General features: G+C 43.0%; 1 protein-coding gene across 2 annotated transcripts in view; it reads left to right on the top strand.

Annotated features, from left to right (window-relative positions):
* pot1 (protection of telomeres 1 homolog) overlaps positions 1–15,303 on the top strand; it is a 106,518-nt gene extending 91,215 nt beyond the window's left edge. For both annotated transcript variants that reach the window (XR_012769997.1, XM_075469315.1), the window contains one exon: positions 14,680–15,303. Coding sequence is in view for 1 of the 2 variants with exons in the window: in XM_075469315.1 (XP_075325430.1) it covers positions 14,680–14,690 (11 nt within the window). In the remaining variant the exon portion in view is untranslated. The remainder of the gene's footprint in view (positions 1–14,679) is intronic.
* The last annotated feature ends 468 nt before the right edge of the window (positions 15,304–15,771 follow it).

Here is a 15,771-nt window from a genome sequence, read left to right as displayed (position 1 = left end):
CAATAATGCTTAAGAAGAGTGTGCACTTATCATTTAGAGTCCTGTCATCATGTTTAAAATCACACCAATCTAACAGTTTCAATTGTTCCTCAAACAGTTGCATATCCTTCTTTGGTATTCTGTATGAAGTCTTTTTATTTTCATGTTTGTAGATAAACCTTTTCTTTGTTAGTTTTCGACACACCAGCACGAGATTGTGGTCTGAAATACCAGTGATGAAGTTATATGATGTTGTGATTCTCTCTGGTCGATTACAAAATATCAGATCAATCTGTGTATTAGAACACCGTGTAATTCGAGTCGGCCCATTAACCATTTGGGAGAGATTGTGTTTGCCGGTGATCTCTTTAAGCTTTCTCCTGTCTGATTTGCTAGACCAGTTAATATTGAAATCACCAAGTATCATAAATTCCTTCCCAGTGTGTTCAAGGTTTGCTACAAGTGATTTAAATTCATCATAAAAAGAATTGCTCGATGACGGTGGTCGATATAGACATAAAATTATAAACGACACGTTTTCTGACAATGAGACAGATACGGCGATGCATTCAAAGTTTACTGTCAACTCATATCGAGTGCTCGTAACTTGCACAATTTTGCATAGTTAAACTCTATAGCTTACCGTTCTGTTCTAACACACTCCTACAGATCTTTAATCTTTATTCTCACTTTTTAGCGGTGTGTCTGGTTCTCTAGCTTAGCATGGCTACCAGTTCTCTTCCTCCTTCTCCTGCTTTCACCTGCTCCGTGTGTCAGATGTTTAGTTACTCCTCTGCCTCCTTTAGCGATAATCGTACATGTAACAAATGTAGTCTTTTTGTAGTTTTGGAGGCGAGGTTATCTGAATTGGAAGCTTGAAAATCAACTGATAGCGACCCAGGTCCCTTTATCCAGAGTGGAGCCACCTAGCGTAGCGAGCTCCATTAGCCTCCCCCTAGCAGAACCCGAACAGCCGGGATTACAGGGTGGCTGGGTGACTGTCAGGAAGAGGCATAGCTCTGAAGCCAAGCCAGTTGTTCACTATCGACCTGTCCACGCTTCAAACAGATTTTCCCCACTCAGCGACACACCCGCTGAGGAAAAAACCCTGGTAATTGGCAGCTCTATAGTCAGAAACGTGGCATTAGAGACACCAGTGACCATAGTCAAATGCATTCCAAGGGCCAGAGCGGGTGATGTAGAATCCTATTTAAAACTGCTGGCTAAGGATAAACGTAAATATGGTAAAATAGTTATTCACGTCGGCGTTAATGACACCCGGTTACGCCACTCAGAGGTCACTAAAATTAATGTTGCATCAGTGTGTAATTTTGCCAAAACAATGTCGGACTCCGTAGTTTTCTCTGGACCCCTGCCAAATCTGACCAGTGATGACATGTTTAGTCGCATCTCATCCTTCAATCGCTGGTTGTCTAGATGGTGTCCAGCAAACAACGTGGGCTACATAGATAATTGGCGATCTTTCTGGAGAAAACCTGGTCTGATGAGGAGAGACGGCATCCATCCCACTTTGGAAAGAGTGGCTCTCATTTCTAGAAATATGGACAAATTTAGATTAGATTAGATTAGATTGTACTTTACTTATCCCACAACAGGGAAATTCACTTGTCACAGCAGCAACAATAGACATGAAACAAGAAATTAAAAAAGATAAAGTAAAGTGACCTAGTATAAATAATATTGCACATTGTAAAGTTGAAATGAATAAAATATAAATAATACGGGCAGGGCTCAAAATTAACACCCGTCAAATGCGGGTGAAAGTTATTTTTGGCGTGTATTAAAAAAAACTCACTAGCCGGCTTGGCCGATGATAAATGAGGAACTTTACCATCTATTTCGCGGGATTATTATATGCGCGGGACGCGCGAGCGCAGTTTCTATGGGAACGCATCCGCCGAGGCTGCCGTACTAGGGGAGTGGGTCACTCTTGGTTTGGAAATACGATAAGACGCCGGTGTTCAGTCGATTTCTCCTACTTGTCGAGAATTACTACTTTGTGCATGCGCCGAGCCGATTTTCTAAGTTTCGTTTTCACGCCCATAATGTTTTGCTACCCTGCGTCTGATTATTTTCTCTTTTGGAAGACATGCAAAGTAATAAAACACTTATCGTATTAACAAGCAGTTAGCTTAACATGCACAAATGGGGTGTCATTCACCATTTGATTTTTGTATTTGGGACACTTCTGTCTTTATTTAGGTGACTCTGCTCCATCATTGTGAATGAATGCATTGAGAAGGGGGAGCATTATTTGACAGCGTGTTATTGGTACAAATACAGACGCAAACGCTAACAAAATGTGGCGATGGTTGGGACAGCCGGCCGTGAAGAGAAAAGATATGCCTGCCAAAGGAGGGGAGGAGGATGATATTTTGAATATATTAAATCTGGCATGGTGACAGTTTGCGCACACGCCGGCCACACTTTGTGAGAAAAGGGAAAAATGGAACTGATTTAGATGGATCCGAAGACAGTTCAGAGAGCTCGGATGATGTTTAAGCATTTCACAGTATCCATAATTCCATAATTAGTCTCTGCACATAGTTTTGTGTTTAATTTTGTGCATTATCTGCACTAAAACATGGTTGGAAAGTTGTTAAATATTTCCATTTTTGTAGATTCAGGGTTCACATGAATATAGATCAGTTTTAAAGTTATTTTTTTATGTACAAAAAATGTGACCCTGAATAGTATGTGAGGGTTGAGGAGTAATGGAATGTTAGAATAAGTTTTGTATGTACATAAGTTTAATTATTGTAATTATTTTAATTGGATATACATTCCCAATTTCACTGTAAAATTAATTTAAAGCTTTAGTTAATAAATTGATCAAATGAATTCAGTGGGTCTCATCTGTCTGTGGAAATTCTGATTGGCTGGTAACTTCAGAAACTTACTAGCCACATTGGCTGGTGATCAAAAAAGTTAATTTAGAGCCCTGAATACGGGTAAAGAAAAATCTCTTTATGATTATCACGGGAAAGGCAACAACATGATCAGTGGGTGCATGTGTTGTAAAGTCTGACAGCTGCCGGAATGAAGGACCTGCAGAACCTCTCCTTCCTGCACTGTGGATGTAACAGTCTGATGCTGAAGGAGCTGTACAGGGACCCCACAGTGTCATGGAAGGGGTGAGAGAGGAGTTGTCCATGATGGATGTCAGCTTAGCTAACATCCTCCTCTCACCCACATCCTCAATGGAGTCCAGGACAGAGCTCGCTCTCCTGATCAGTTTGTTCAGTCTCCCTCTGTCTCTGTCCGTACTGCCCCCTCTCCAGCAGACCAGAGCATAGAAAATTGCTGAAGTTACCACAGTCGTAGAAAGTCCTGAGGAGAGGCCTGCACACACCGAAGGACCTCAGTCTCCTCAGCAGGTGGAGGCGACTCTGGCCCTTCTTGAAGAGGGCTTGTGTGTGGTCAGTCCAGTCCAGTTTATTGTTGAGGTGAACACCCAGGAATTTAGTTCTCCACCATCTCAATGTCCAATCTCTGGATGTTCACCGGTGTGAAGTGGGAAGCATGATTGAAGTCACCGGAGTTGAGGAAGAGGGATTGGGGATGCTGATTTTGAAGCTGGGAAACAACAGTGTGGATCTGCTCTGTAGCAGTAGCAGCGACAGCCGCGGGGGGGATGTACACAGTTACAGCAATAACATGTGAAAACTCCCTCGGGAGGTAGTACGGCCGCATGCTAACCGCTAACAGCTCCAAAGTCTCTGGTGCAGAGTTGCTCCTTAACACTGATGTGTCCCGGATGGCACCATCTATCGTTCACAAACACAGCAATTCCCCCTCCCTTCTTCTTACCGCTCTCCGTAGCTTTCCTGTCCGCCCGCACCTCTTGGAATCCGTCCAGGGTGATGTGTGAGTTGGGAGAAGGTTCATTCAGCCACGTCTCCGTGAAACACGAGGCTGCATTCCCGATACTCCCTCTGCAGCCGGGTTAGCGCTGTTAGCTCTTCCATCTTGTTTGGGAGAGATCTTACGTTCCCCATGATGACAGACGGTAAGCATGGTTTATACCGTCTCTTTCGCTGTCTGCGCTTCACTCCCGCTCTGCATCCTCTTCTCCGTCGCCGTATCTCCATGGGGATCTCCGGCCGCTCCACGCAGGGAATGGGCAGTGGTGTAGTCTACGTTGAACGCAGGTATACGGCGTATACCCACCTCTTTTTTGGGGGGATTTCCGTATACCTACCTAAAATGCTCAGTATACCCACCTAAAATTCGTTTTTCAATATTTAGAATAGCACAGCCACGTTTCATCAACTACCACTTTTCATGGAAGCCTTGTTATAATTTAACAATACAACGACAACACTTCAGAATTGCATTCATTCGGAAATTGCGGCAGTCAGTCAATCTCCAACCAATCAGACGCGTTTTTTATGTCTCGCTGTCAGCCAAAACAAAAATCTATCATGGGGTGCGTACATAGGTGCTTAGTGGCTAAGGAAAGGACTTTGTAAAGTCGAGGCTTCTACGAAAAGTCATTGTACATCTGGAATGGGCTGATACGATATGTTCTCCATGTTCTCACCATTCTGATGGGATTATGGAATTATCATCTCATCATCTCAACCCGAGAGTTTGCATTTCCAGGGCACACTTTTCCATGGCTGTTGACAGGTATGGTAGTGATTTATTAACACGTTGTCTAACTTTCGTGAACATATTGTAATGACTTCACGGAGGCTCTGAGACCGGCGGTTGCCGAACGGCTCTTTATTAAGTTATTACAAGCAGTACAATCGCAGAACACGGGTGACTCTCAGTCCTGCTCCGCAACCAGCCCCAGGAGAACACCAAACCTGCACACAGACTGGCCCACGCCCACTCCTCTCCCCCAATCACCAGCCCACACCTGAGTGACATGACCTGCGGTCCAGTGATTGACAGGGAGAGGAGGAAACAAGCCAGTCCGTGTGCTTTTACCCTCATTCTGGGTCGTTACAATATATTATTATTATGATGATGATCATTATTATTTGAAAAGCCTCAATGCGTGATGAAAACATGCCAGTGAATTTCGCTAGGTAGCCGACCGCGAGCTGCCAGGTTAAACAAAGCAGCAGCGTTCCAGGTTTTTAGTTGGGGACGACGAGGATCATGGCCAGGCGCAAGGGACAGCAAGACTTTATAGGAACTTTTTTAATAAGGTTGCCCGACCTGACGTTTCCGAAAGTAAGTTAAGTTGAGTCAAAAACATAATTCACGCTTTTTATGAGACTTTGCTACCAAGTTACCCTTCTAGGTTGTTTAATTTGTGGACATAACACGGCAATAACACAGGCTAGTCATGCTGTAGTCTAGCTTTCGTTCTTCTCTCAATACTAGCAAGCTAGCTACTCTGATCCACGTTTGCTTACTTAGTTTAAAATTCTAGACGTTTGTTTATCTGGGATTCTTCTTTGGGAATAACTCCTAATCACCATACCTGTCTGTATATGGTCTACATGATGATATGTACAGTGGCTGTCTGGATTAAGTAATTTATCTATCATAAACTAAACTTTATTTACTAGCCAGAACCATGCTATCTCCATGGTATGCATGGATGGGGAGATGTATCTGTACTTAGGCAATGGTAATTACATTATCTACTACACTGTTACTGCGATATAATGTCAGATGCAAAAACCTTTAGTGCATGTGATGAGTTTACAATACAGGCTATATTTCTATAGGCCTACATTTAAAAATCAGTTCATTTCATTTTGTTTGGGCTTGACTTGCTGTAGGCCTACTTGATAGTAACATTTTTGATTGTCATAGATGAAAATGCTTAAAAATGAAACTTTACATTGGCCTATTTTTTGTCATAGCTTTTAGAGGGCTTTTCATCTGAACTGTGTTATGTCATAGTATTGTAGTACTATGGTACTTATTACTTTTCAATGACTATTACAGCGCGCCACTGGAGGTACGGCGTGCATTAAGGGGCTACTATTGGTTCCGAGGGGTCCCGAGTCCCAACCCCTAGTTTGGTACCACGGGCCAATGACTGGCCAACTATACAGTATACCCACCTCAAAAAGGTAGACTACACCACTGGGAATGGGTGTGTAGCACCGGGCTAACAGCTGATCGCGGGTGTAAACAAAGGAGCCGAGTCTGAATGGGTCTCCCGAGACCTCACCAAAAAGTTCCAAAAACAGCAAGATGCAAGCTACGAATGTGACAATACGAACCTCCATAGCTGCGCGCTTGCTTGAAATTTCGACGTGAAGGAAAACAAAACAAAAATAACACTAAAACACATTAGAAACACTTATTTGTCACCCTAAAACATGACAACCCAGGGTTGAGACCAGGATGCAAAGTTGTAGTCTTACACACTTCTCTGCGGCTTCGGACCTGCTGCCACCCAATCAATTAACACAAAAGGAGCAAATCCTCTTGTGCAAAAAAAATTAAAACAAAAACTTTCACTGAACAAAAACATCAAACTATTAAATGTGGTTTGCTGAATATCAGATCTCTCCTTTCGAAGTCTGTGTTAGTTAATGAGTTGACTTGTGATCATCATATTGAAATATTGTGTCTTACATAAACCTGGGGCCCGTTGCACAAAAGTAGGATTAAGACATCCAGGATAAGTGACTGAGCTGAGCTCAATGAATCCAAAACAAGAGCGTCCAGGCTTAATTGGTTGCACAAAGACCAAGCCAGGATGAGCAGACACAGATTCATCAAGCCTGGTGAAACCAATCCTGGATAAGTGCGCGCTCAAATAGACCCCGCTACCGATCACAGATTCACTGATTCACCATGGCAAGTATAGCGGCTTACTTTTCCCCATCCGATGCAGAAATCCTCATGGAGGCATACGAGGAGGTAAAACACATAATTAAAAACAAAGGCAGCACCGCCACAGTGATAAAGCAAAGAGAAAAAGCGTGGCAAAGTATTGCTTACCGCCTGAATGCCTAAGTAGTGCACAATTACATACTCACCGCTCCGCTGAAACATCACAATTACAATCCAAATAGTTAATTCACATCTCCAAAAATGCAGCTGTACAACTGATTATGAATCAGTTGAATTTTTAATTGAAATGGATTGCAGATATGAGTGAAATTGTATAAATGTTACTCCATCAGACTGTATAACTCTTTGATAAATAGATGAGCTAATAATAACTTTGATTAATATAGCGCCTTTCAAGGGACCCAAAGTCGCTTGCTAAATGACTTCATTGAATTTCCTTTAGAGATAGATAAAGTTTCTCTTTTCTTATGTTTGCTCTACGTGTGTGTGTGTGTGCGTGTGTGTGTGGTGTGATGTAGATTAAACATTACCGGGCCAAAATGGACATGGCAGTGGGTCAAAATCAAATACAAGAACATTCTGCAGAATGGTAAGGGGCCTGACTAATACTTAACAATGCACAAGCGTATATTGTACCCAGAAAGTGCCTGCTCACACATTGTCTGTACTGTTTTAGCACATAAAAAGAAAACCCACAGACAAGGCACGGGTGGTGGGTCACCAAAAGCTGTGGTGGTCAATGGTCGGCTCTCAGGGACCAATATGTGTTAAATTATTTTAGTTAATATGCATGCTTTGAATTTAAGTTAAATATGTCCTGCAGTGGCAGAGGAATTTGTGTTTTTTTATTATTATTATTATTTAATTTAAATTAATGTGGCCTCCTATGATGTTTGTGCTGTATACTGTGCGTATACAAGCTTGCAGGGAGGCTACAGCATCCATTAATTTGTCTGTTAATTTGATGTGTATGGATTTGTCCTGCATTTATTTCAGTGTGCAGACATGCGGGGTGTATTATCAGAATCAGAATCAGAATCGCTTTTTATTGCCAGGTATGTGGACACACACGAGGAATTTGACTCCGGTTACACCTCACTCTCTTTAGTGCAACAATTACAAAAAAATAGACAAAAAAATAGACATAGAACAAGATTAAATCAGAAGTGCAAATTGGTGCATGGTGCAAGGATGAAACACTGAAGTCCGGTTTTAGCTGTTTAACACAGAGACAGCCTGAGGGAAGAAACTGTTCCTGTGTCTTGTTGTTTTGGCATACAGAGTTCTGTAGCGCCTTGCAGAAGGGAGGAGTTTAAACAGTTTGTGTCCAGGGTGTGATGGGTCTGCAGAGATGTAACCTGCCCGTTTCCTGACTCTGGACAGGTACAGATCCTGGATGGAGGGCAGGCTGACACCAATAATCTTCTCTGCAGACCTTATTGTCCGTTGCAGTCTGTTTTTTTCCTGTTTGGTGGTTGATCCGAACCAAACGGTGATGGATGAACAGAGAACAGACTGAACAATGGCGGTGTAAAACTGGATCAGCAGCTCCTTAGGTAGGTTGAGCTTCCTGAGCTGCCGCAGGAAGTACAACCTCTGCTGTGCCTTTTTGATGGTAGTGACTGTGTTGGTCTCCCACTTCAGGTCCTGAGAGATTGTGGGGCCCAGAAACCTGAAGGATTCCACAGCAGACACTGCGTTGTTGGTGATGGTGATGGGTGGCAGAGTGGGGGGGCTTCTCCTAATGTCATCTCCACTGTTTTTAGCGTGTTCAGCTCCAGATTGTTCTGACCACACCAGCAGACCAGCCGTTCAACCTCCCGTCTGTATGCAGACTCATCACCGTCCCGGATGAGGCCGATGACTGTTGTGTCATCTGCAAACTTCAGGAGTTTAACAGACGGGTCTCTTGAGGTGCAGTCGTTGGTGTAAAGGGAGAAGAGCAGTGGGGAAAGTACACACCCCTGGGGGGCACCTGTGCTGATGGTCCGGGTGCTGGATGTGATGCTCCTCAGCCTCACCTGCTGCTTTCTGTCAGTCAGGAAGTTTGTAATCCACTGACAGGTGGAGGAGGGCACAGTGAGCTGGGTGAGTTTGTTGCGGAGGATGGCTGGGACGATGGTGTTGAACGCCGAACTGAAGTCGACAAACAGGATCCTGGCGTACGTCCCTGCAGAGTCGAGGTGTTGCAGGATGTAGTGCAGTCCCATGTTAACGGCATCATCCGCTGACCTGTTCGCTCGGTAGGCGAACTGCAGGGGGTCCAGCAGGGGGTCTGTAATGTCCTTCAGGTACCCCAACACCAGTCTCTTGAAGGACTTCATGACTACAGATGTGAGGGCAACAGGCCTGTAGTCGTTCAGTCCTGTGATGGTGGGTTTCTTGGGGATCGGGATTATTGTGGAGAGTTTGAAGCATGAGGGGACTTCGCACAGCTCCAGGGATCTGTTGAAGATCCGGGTGAAGAAGGGGGCCAGTTGGTCAGCGCAGACCTTCAGGCAGGAAGGTGACACACTGTCTGGGCCGGGTGCCTTCCTGATCTTTTGTCTGTGAAAGACTGACAGAACATCCTCTTCACAGATCGTGAGTGCTGGTGGGGGGTCAGAGGGGAAAGGTGGCAGAGTGGCAGGTGATGTCAATGGGGGGGGGGAGGTGGAGAGGTGTGAATGTGTCAAACCTGCAGTAGAACACATTCAGCTCGTCAGCCAGTTGATGATTCGCTGCAGTGTTTGGGGATGGTCTCCTGTAGTTGGTGATGGACTGCAGGCCTCTCCACACTGACGCTGGATCGTTGGCTGAAAGGCTGTTTTTAATCTTTTCAGCGTAGCTCCTCTTGGCTGCTTTCACCTCCATTGTCAGCGTGTTTCTGGCCTGGTTGTACAGGACTCTGTCCCCACTTCTGTAGGCCTCCTCCTTGGCCTGACGAAGTTGCCTGAGTTTTGCAGTGAACCAGGGTTTGATGTTGCTGTATGTGCGGAAGGTTTTGGTGGGCACACACATGTCCTCACAAAAGCTGATGTAAGATGTCACGGTATCAGTCAGTTCATGCAGGTCTGAGGCTGCAGTCTCAAAAACACTCCAATCAGTGCAGTCAAAGCAGGCTTGTAATTCCACTTTGGCGTTGTTGGTCCATCTCCTCACCGTCTTGACCACAGGCTTAGCAGATTTCAGCTTCTGCCTGTAGGTCGGGATAAGATGAACCATGCAGTGGTCAGAGAGTCCCAGGGCTGCACGGGGGACAGAGTTATATGAGTTCTTAAAAACAGTGTAACAGTGGTCCAGAGTGTTTGTGTCCCTGGTGGGACACTTAATATGCTGTTTATATTTTGGCAGTTCGTGGCTGAGGTTTGCTCTGTTAAAGTCCCCCAAAACAATGAGCAGAGAGTCCGGGTGTTTTTTCTCCACGTTATTAATCTGGTCGGCCAGGTGTTGTAACGCCTCAGTAACACAGGCCTGAGGAGGGATGTAGACTCCGACCAGAACAAACGAGGAAAACTCCCGCGGCGAATAGAACGGTTTACAGTTGATGAAGAGTGTTTCTAGTTGAGGACTGCATGATTTGTTTAGGACCGTGACATCAGTACACCAACCTTCGTTAATGTAAAAGCAGATTCCGCCTCCCCTCGTTTTCCCCGTAAGCTCCGTTATCCGGTCCGCTCGGTGCAGGTGAAATCCAGGCAGGTAGAGAGCAGTGTCCGGGATGTGCTCACCGAGCCAGGTTTCGGTGAAGCACAAGGCAGCAGATCTGTTGAAGTCCGTGTTGGTTGTATTGAGGAGCTGCAGTTCGTCCACCTTGTTCGCCAGAGAGCGGACGTTGGCCAGGTGAATAGACGGGAGCGCAGTGCGAAACCCCCGCTGCCGCAATCTGACAAGTGCGCCGGCTCGCTTCCCCCGATGTGTCCGGCGTCTCCAGCGGAGACCACAGAGAGCTGCTGCTCCTCCAATGAGTAGTTCTGTCAAGTTTTCCGGATCGATGAGAACCGAAGAAAAAACTTTGCTGGTGGTTATACCAATGTTTAGGAGTTCTTCTCTGGAGTAAGTGACCAGAGAAGGAGCACAGAAAACACGACAAATGCACAAAAACGTAAAAAACACGAGAGAGCGAAGTACCGAGGCAGCCATCCGCAGTTGCGTATCCATGGTAACCTGGTAACATGGTAATGGTTATATACAGACCTTTGAACGTGTATTTATCCTTGTGTTGTATAATATGCTTTGATTCTGTGCTTTCTATCTTGTAGAGTCTCTGTGTGACTTCAGTTTTTAAAGGAGCTGATGGTTTACCTGTTTTGATTCATCCTCATTCAATAAAGGAACATAATGTTACACTTTGATGTGTATTATATTTATATGGGATTTTTATTTTATACGACAAAGTATTAGGGTCACACTGAGGAAGAAAAAAAAGTCGTACATTTATGAGACTGGTTCTTTCTGCGGAAAAGATGCATTTTCTTGCATATTCTTTTTAAAGTCCTGATACTTATGATAATGTGATGCTGATGTGCCAAAAGATTAAGTATCTCCTTGTTTGTGAAACCTATACTAAAGTACAATTCCACAAAATGCTCCACGGTCCTCATCTCAACAACTCTCCTCCTCTGACTTTATTCTCGTAAATTTATGACTTTATTCTCGAAGTCTGTGAATTATTTTTTTTTCTCTGTGGCCCTAATATTCCGTCATTTTATATATAGCCTTATAGTCTATGGGAAACTGTAAATTACCTAATGATTGCAACATCATCTAAAATCATAATTTATCCAAAATTATTAAAATTAATGATCACAAACGTTTAAATAATGACAGTGGGTCTAGTTATATGTGATAACAATGTGCAGTGGGCAGTGGAATAACTATTGGTTTCTGTTTGTGATGACTGCTGACTGAGATAAGGGATGAGATTAAATAGATCCTGGAACTTAGCCTGGTCTGGAGCAGGCTAGCTCCACAGAATAAATCTCCACGGTAACTTATACCATTACATATCCTACTGTCCCCTATCCCGCTTTTGTGCAACCGGATCAGTGCAACCAAGTTATACCGGCTTAATCCCTTATCCTAGTTTTGTGCAACGGGCCCCTGGCTGCAGAAGGAGGATTATGTTAGCATTAATGAATCAACTCCCTCTGACTGTTTAAATGTTCACGTTCCTCGAACCACAGAGAGGAGGAAGAGTGGCAGCTATCTTCAGATCAGGGTTACTAATCAGTCCCAGACCCAAGATTAGTTTGAGCTCTTTTGAATCTCTGATTCTCAGTTTTTCCCATGCAAAGTGGAAATCACAGAAACCTCTTGTGTTTGTTGTTGTGTATCGTCCATTTGGCCCTTATTCTGAGTATGAACTTTAATTCTATATTGGACTCTATTGGATTTTCTCAGAGTGTTCACAGACCTACTCACTGCCTTAATCACACCCTTGATCTTGTGCTGACTTATGGCATTGAGAGTGAACAGTTAACAGTGTTCCCTCATAACCCTGTCTTATCTGACCATTTTTTGATAACATTTTTCAAGTTTACATTACTTGACCATACAGTTTCTGAGAAGAAATTTACATATAGAAGGTGTCTATCAGAGGATGCTGTAACCAGATTAAAATAATTAATTCCATCATCCTTTTCTTCACTGCCATGTGCAGATATGACAGAAGACGACTACCTAAATTTTACTCCAGCAACACTTGACTCTCTTGTTGACAGCTCTATAGTTTCAATGCGTACAGCACTGGACAATGTTGCCCCTCTGAAAAGGAAGGTAATCAGCCAGAAGAGGTTGGCTCCTTGGTATAATTCACAGCTGCGTGCTTTAAAGCAGACTGCAAGAAAGCTGGAGAGACAGTGGCGTTCCTCTAATTTAGAAGAGTCTCAATTAGTCTGGAAAGATAGTTTAATAACGTATAAGAAAGCCCTTCGTAAAACTAGAACTGCTTATTATTCATCATTGATAGAAGAGAATAAGAACAATCCCAGGTTTCTTTTCAGCACTGTAGCCAGTCTGACAAAGAGTCCGAGCTCTGTTGAGCCACGTATTCCTTTAACTCTCAGCAGTGATGATTTCATGAGCTTCTTTATAAATAAAATTGTTTCTATTAGAGAGAAGATTGATGGAGTCCTTCCCACTATTATCAGTGATGTATCAACAAGTACAGCAGCTTTAGAAGTATCTTAAGAACCTGATTTGTATTTAGAAGGCTTCTGTCCAGTTGATCTCTCTGAACTAACAACACCAATAGTCTCTTCTAAATCATCAACTTGTGTTTCAGACCCAATCCGAACCAGACTGTTCAAGGAGGTTTTCCCATTAATTGACACTTCCATATTGGATTTGATCAATCTGTCTTTGTTGACAGGATATGTACATCAGCCTTTTAAGGTTGCTGTAATTAAACCTTTACTTAAAAAACCTACTAAGTGTTAGCTAATTATAGACCTATATCCAATCTCCCTTTTATGTCTAAAGTTCTTGAAAAAATAGTTGCAGCTCAGCTTTGTGACCATTTACACAGAAATAATCTGTTTTGAAGAGTTTCAGTCAGGATTCAGAGTGCATCATAGCACAGAAACTGCACTGCTGAAAGTTACTAATGATCTCCTCTTAGCCTCTGATAGCGGACTTGTGTCTGTGCTTGTCCTGTTGGATCTCAGTGCTGCATTTGATACGGTCGATCACAGTATTTTATTAAAGAGACTTGAACATGTTATTGGGATTAAAGGAACTGCATTAGGCTGGTTTGAGTCATATTTATCTGATAGATTTCAGTTTGTTCTTGTAAATGAAGAATCTTCCTCACACACCAGAGTAAGTCATGGAGTTCCTCAGGGTTCTGTGCTTGGACCGATTCTTTTCACTTTATACATGCTTCCATTAGGTAACATTATTAGACAGCATGGCATAAATTTCCATTGTTATGCTGATGACACTCAGTTGTACTTATCTATAAAACCAGATGAACCCAATAGGTTGGTCAGACTACAAGCATGTCTTAAAGACATAAAGACCTGGATGACTCAGAACTGTCTGCTTCTAAATTCAGACAAAACTGAAGTCGTTATCTTTGGACCTGAGTGCTCTAAGGAGAAATTGTCTAGCTATATAGCTACTCTAGATGGTATTTCCTTGGCTTCTAGTTCTACAGTGAGGAACCTTGGAGTTATTTTTGACCAGAATTTATCACTTGACTCGCATATAAAACAGGTTTCTAGGACTGCTTTCTTTCATCTTCGTAATATTGTTAAAATCAGGAAGATCTTGTCTCAGAGTGATGCAGAAAAACTAGTCCATGCATTTGTTACTTCAAGATTGGACTACTGTAATTCTTTATTATTGGCCTGCCCCACATATTCTCTGAAAAGCCTTCAGTTTATCCAAAATGCTGCAGCCAGAGTTTTGACGAGAACTAACAGGAGAGATCATATTTCTCCAGTTTTAGCTTCTCTTCATTGGCTCCCTGTTAAATTCAGAATGGAATTTAAGATTCTTCTCCTCACATATAAAGCTCTTAATGAGCAAGCTCCATCATATCTTAAAGATCTTATTATAAGATATTTTCCTAACAGAGGTTCCCAGAGTTTCTAAAAGTAGAATGGGAGGCAGAGCCTTCAGTTATCAGGCCCCTCTCTTGTGGAATAAGCTGCCAGTAAATGTCCGGGAAACAGACACCCTTTCCACTTTTAAGACCAGGCTTAAAACTTTCCTTTTTGATGAAGCTTATAGTTAGGGATGGCTCAGGTGATCCTGAAACATCCCATAGTTAAGCTGTCTATAGGCCTAGACTGCTGTAGGAGCTCATCTGTCACACCTTTCCTCACTTTACCCTCTTTTTCCCCTGTTTAATTTCTCAAATGATATTATGTACATGTGACATTATTGTGGTCATTAACTCGTGTTTCCCTGTTCCAACAGATATCCTTTGAATGGTGTTACAATGGGTCCCCCCCCTCCCCTTTTCTGTCTTCTCAAACCCCAGCTGGTCGAGGCGGATGGCCACCCTTCCTGAGTCTGGTTCTGCCAGAGGTTTCATCCTGTTAAAAGGGAGTCGTTCCTTTCCACCGTCGCCTCAGGCACGCTCAGGACGGGAGATTGGACTGAAGACAAGTTTCGGTGCAATCTGTTGGTTTCCTTAGCAAGGAAATAGTTTTTGAATTGGCTGTATATGAATGAATTGGATTATTTTATTTTATTCAATAATTATGATTACAATTAATTGAATTCCAAGTGGCTTGAATTGAACTTTATTATTTAAGTGCCTTGAGATGAAATTTGTTGTATTTGGCACTATATAAATAAAAATGAATTGAATTGAATTGATTTCAATTTCTAAGAGACAGAATTTACAATAACACTAACATGACATGACGTGACAAACATCGTTCTGCATACAGGGTCAAACGATCTGTCCGAGCTACAATCTGAGGTTCTGAAACAGGACTTTATTGGATTATTAAACACAGTGAGCTTGCTGAATGCAGCTGTATTCATCAGTGGACCTGTACTTGTCACCTGTCAGAGGAGGAGAGGAAAGATTCAGCAGGTTGTTGGCACTGAATAAATGGCTTTTATCGGCATATTCTGACCACTGCTTCATTTTATTAAGAATTTAAAAAAATTTTGGGAACGCAGGCATCTTTTTAAGCCAAATGGATTTAATTTTAACAAGTCGGGTGAAATCGTTCACCTCCAACATATTTTACTTCCTACGTCATCCATTTGTGCTTGGTGCCAAGACTGAGATAAATGACGTGACTACCCCTTGGTGGTCATTTGTCCACCAAGCGGCGGGGTGAGTTGTCTGCTCTAATCAATGATTATCTGAGCTTATTTAAAGCTGCAGTCTGCAACTCTTTTTCAAGCATAATGCCTGGAACTGTCCGGGGATTCTGAAAGTAGTACATTAAATACCCCAATACAAAAAAAAATGAGTTCTCTAGGTCCCCTATATGTCCCGCTAGGTTCCTCCAAAGCCAGTAGGTTTGTTTACAAAATTGCAGACAGGAC

The sequence above is a fragment of the Odontesthes bonariensis genome, chromosome 7, assembly GCF_027942865.1.
Source record: "Odontesthes bonariensis isolate fOdoBon6 chromosome 7, fOdoBon6.hap1, whole genome shotgun sequence".
In the NCBI taxonomy this organism is placed as follows: Eukaryota; Metazoa; Chordata; class Actinopteri; order Atheriniformes; family Atherinopsidae; genus Odontesthes; species Odontesthes bonariensis.
This window is presented reverse-complemented; position numbering and strand designations above follow the sequence as displayed.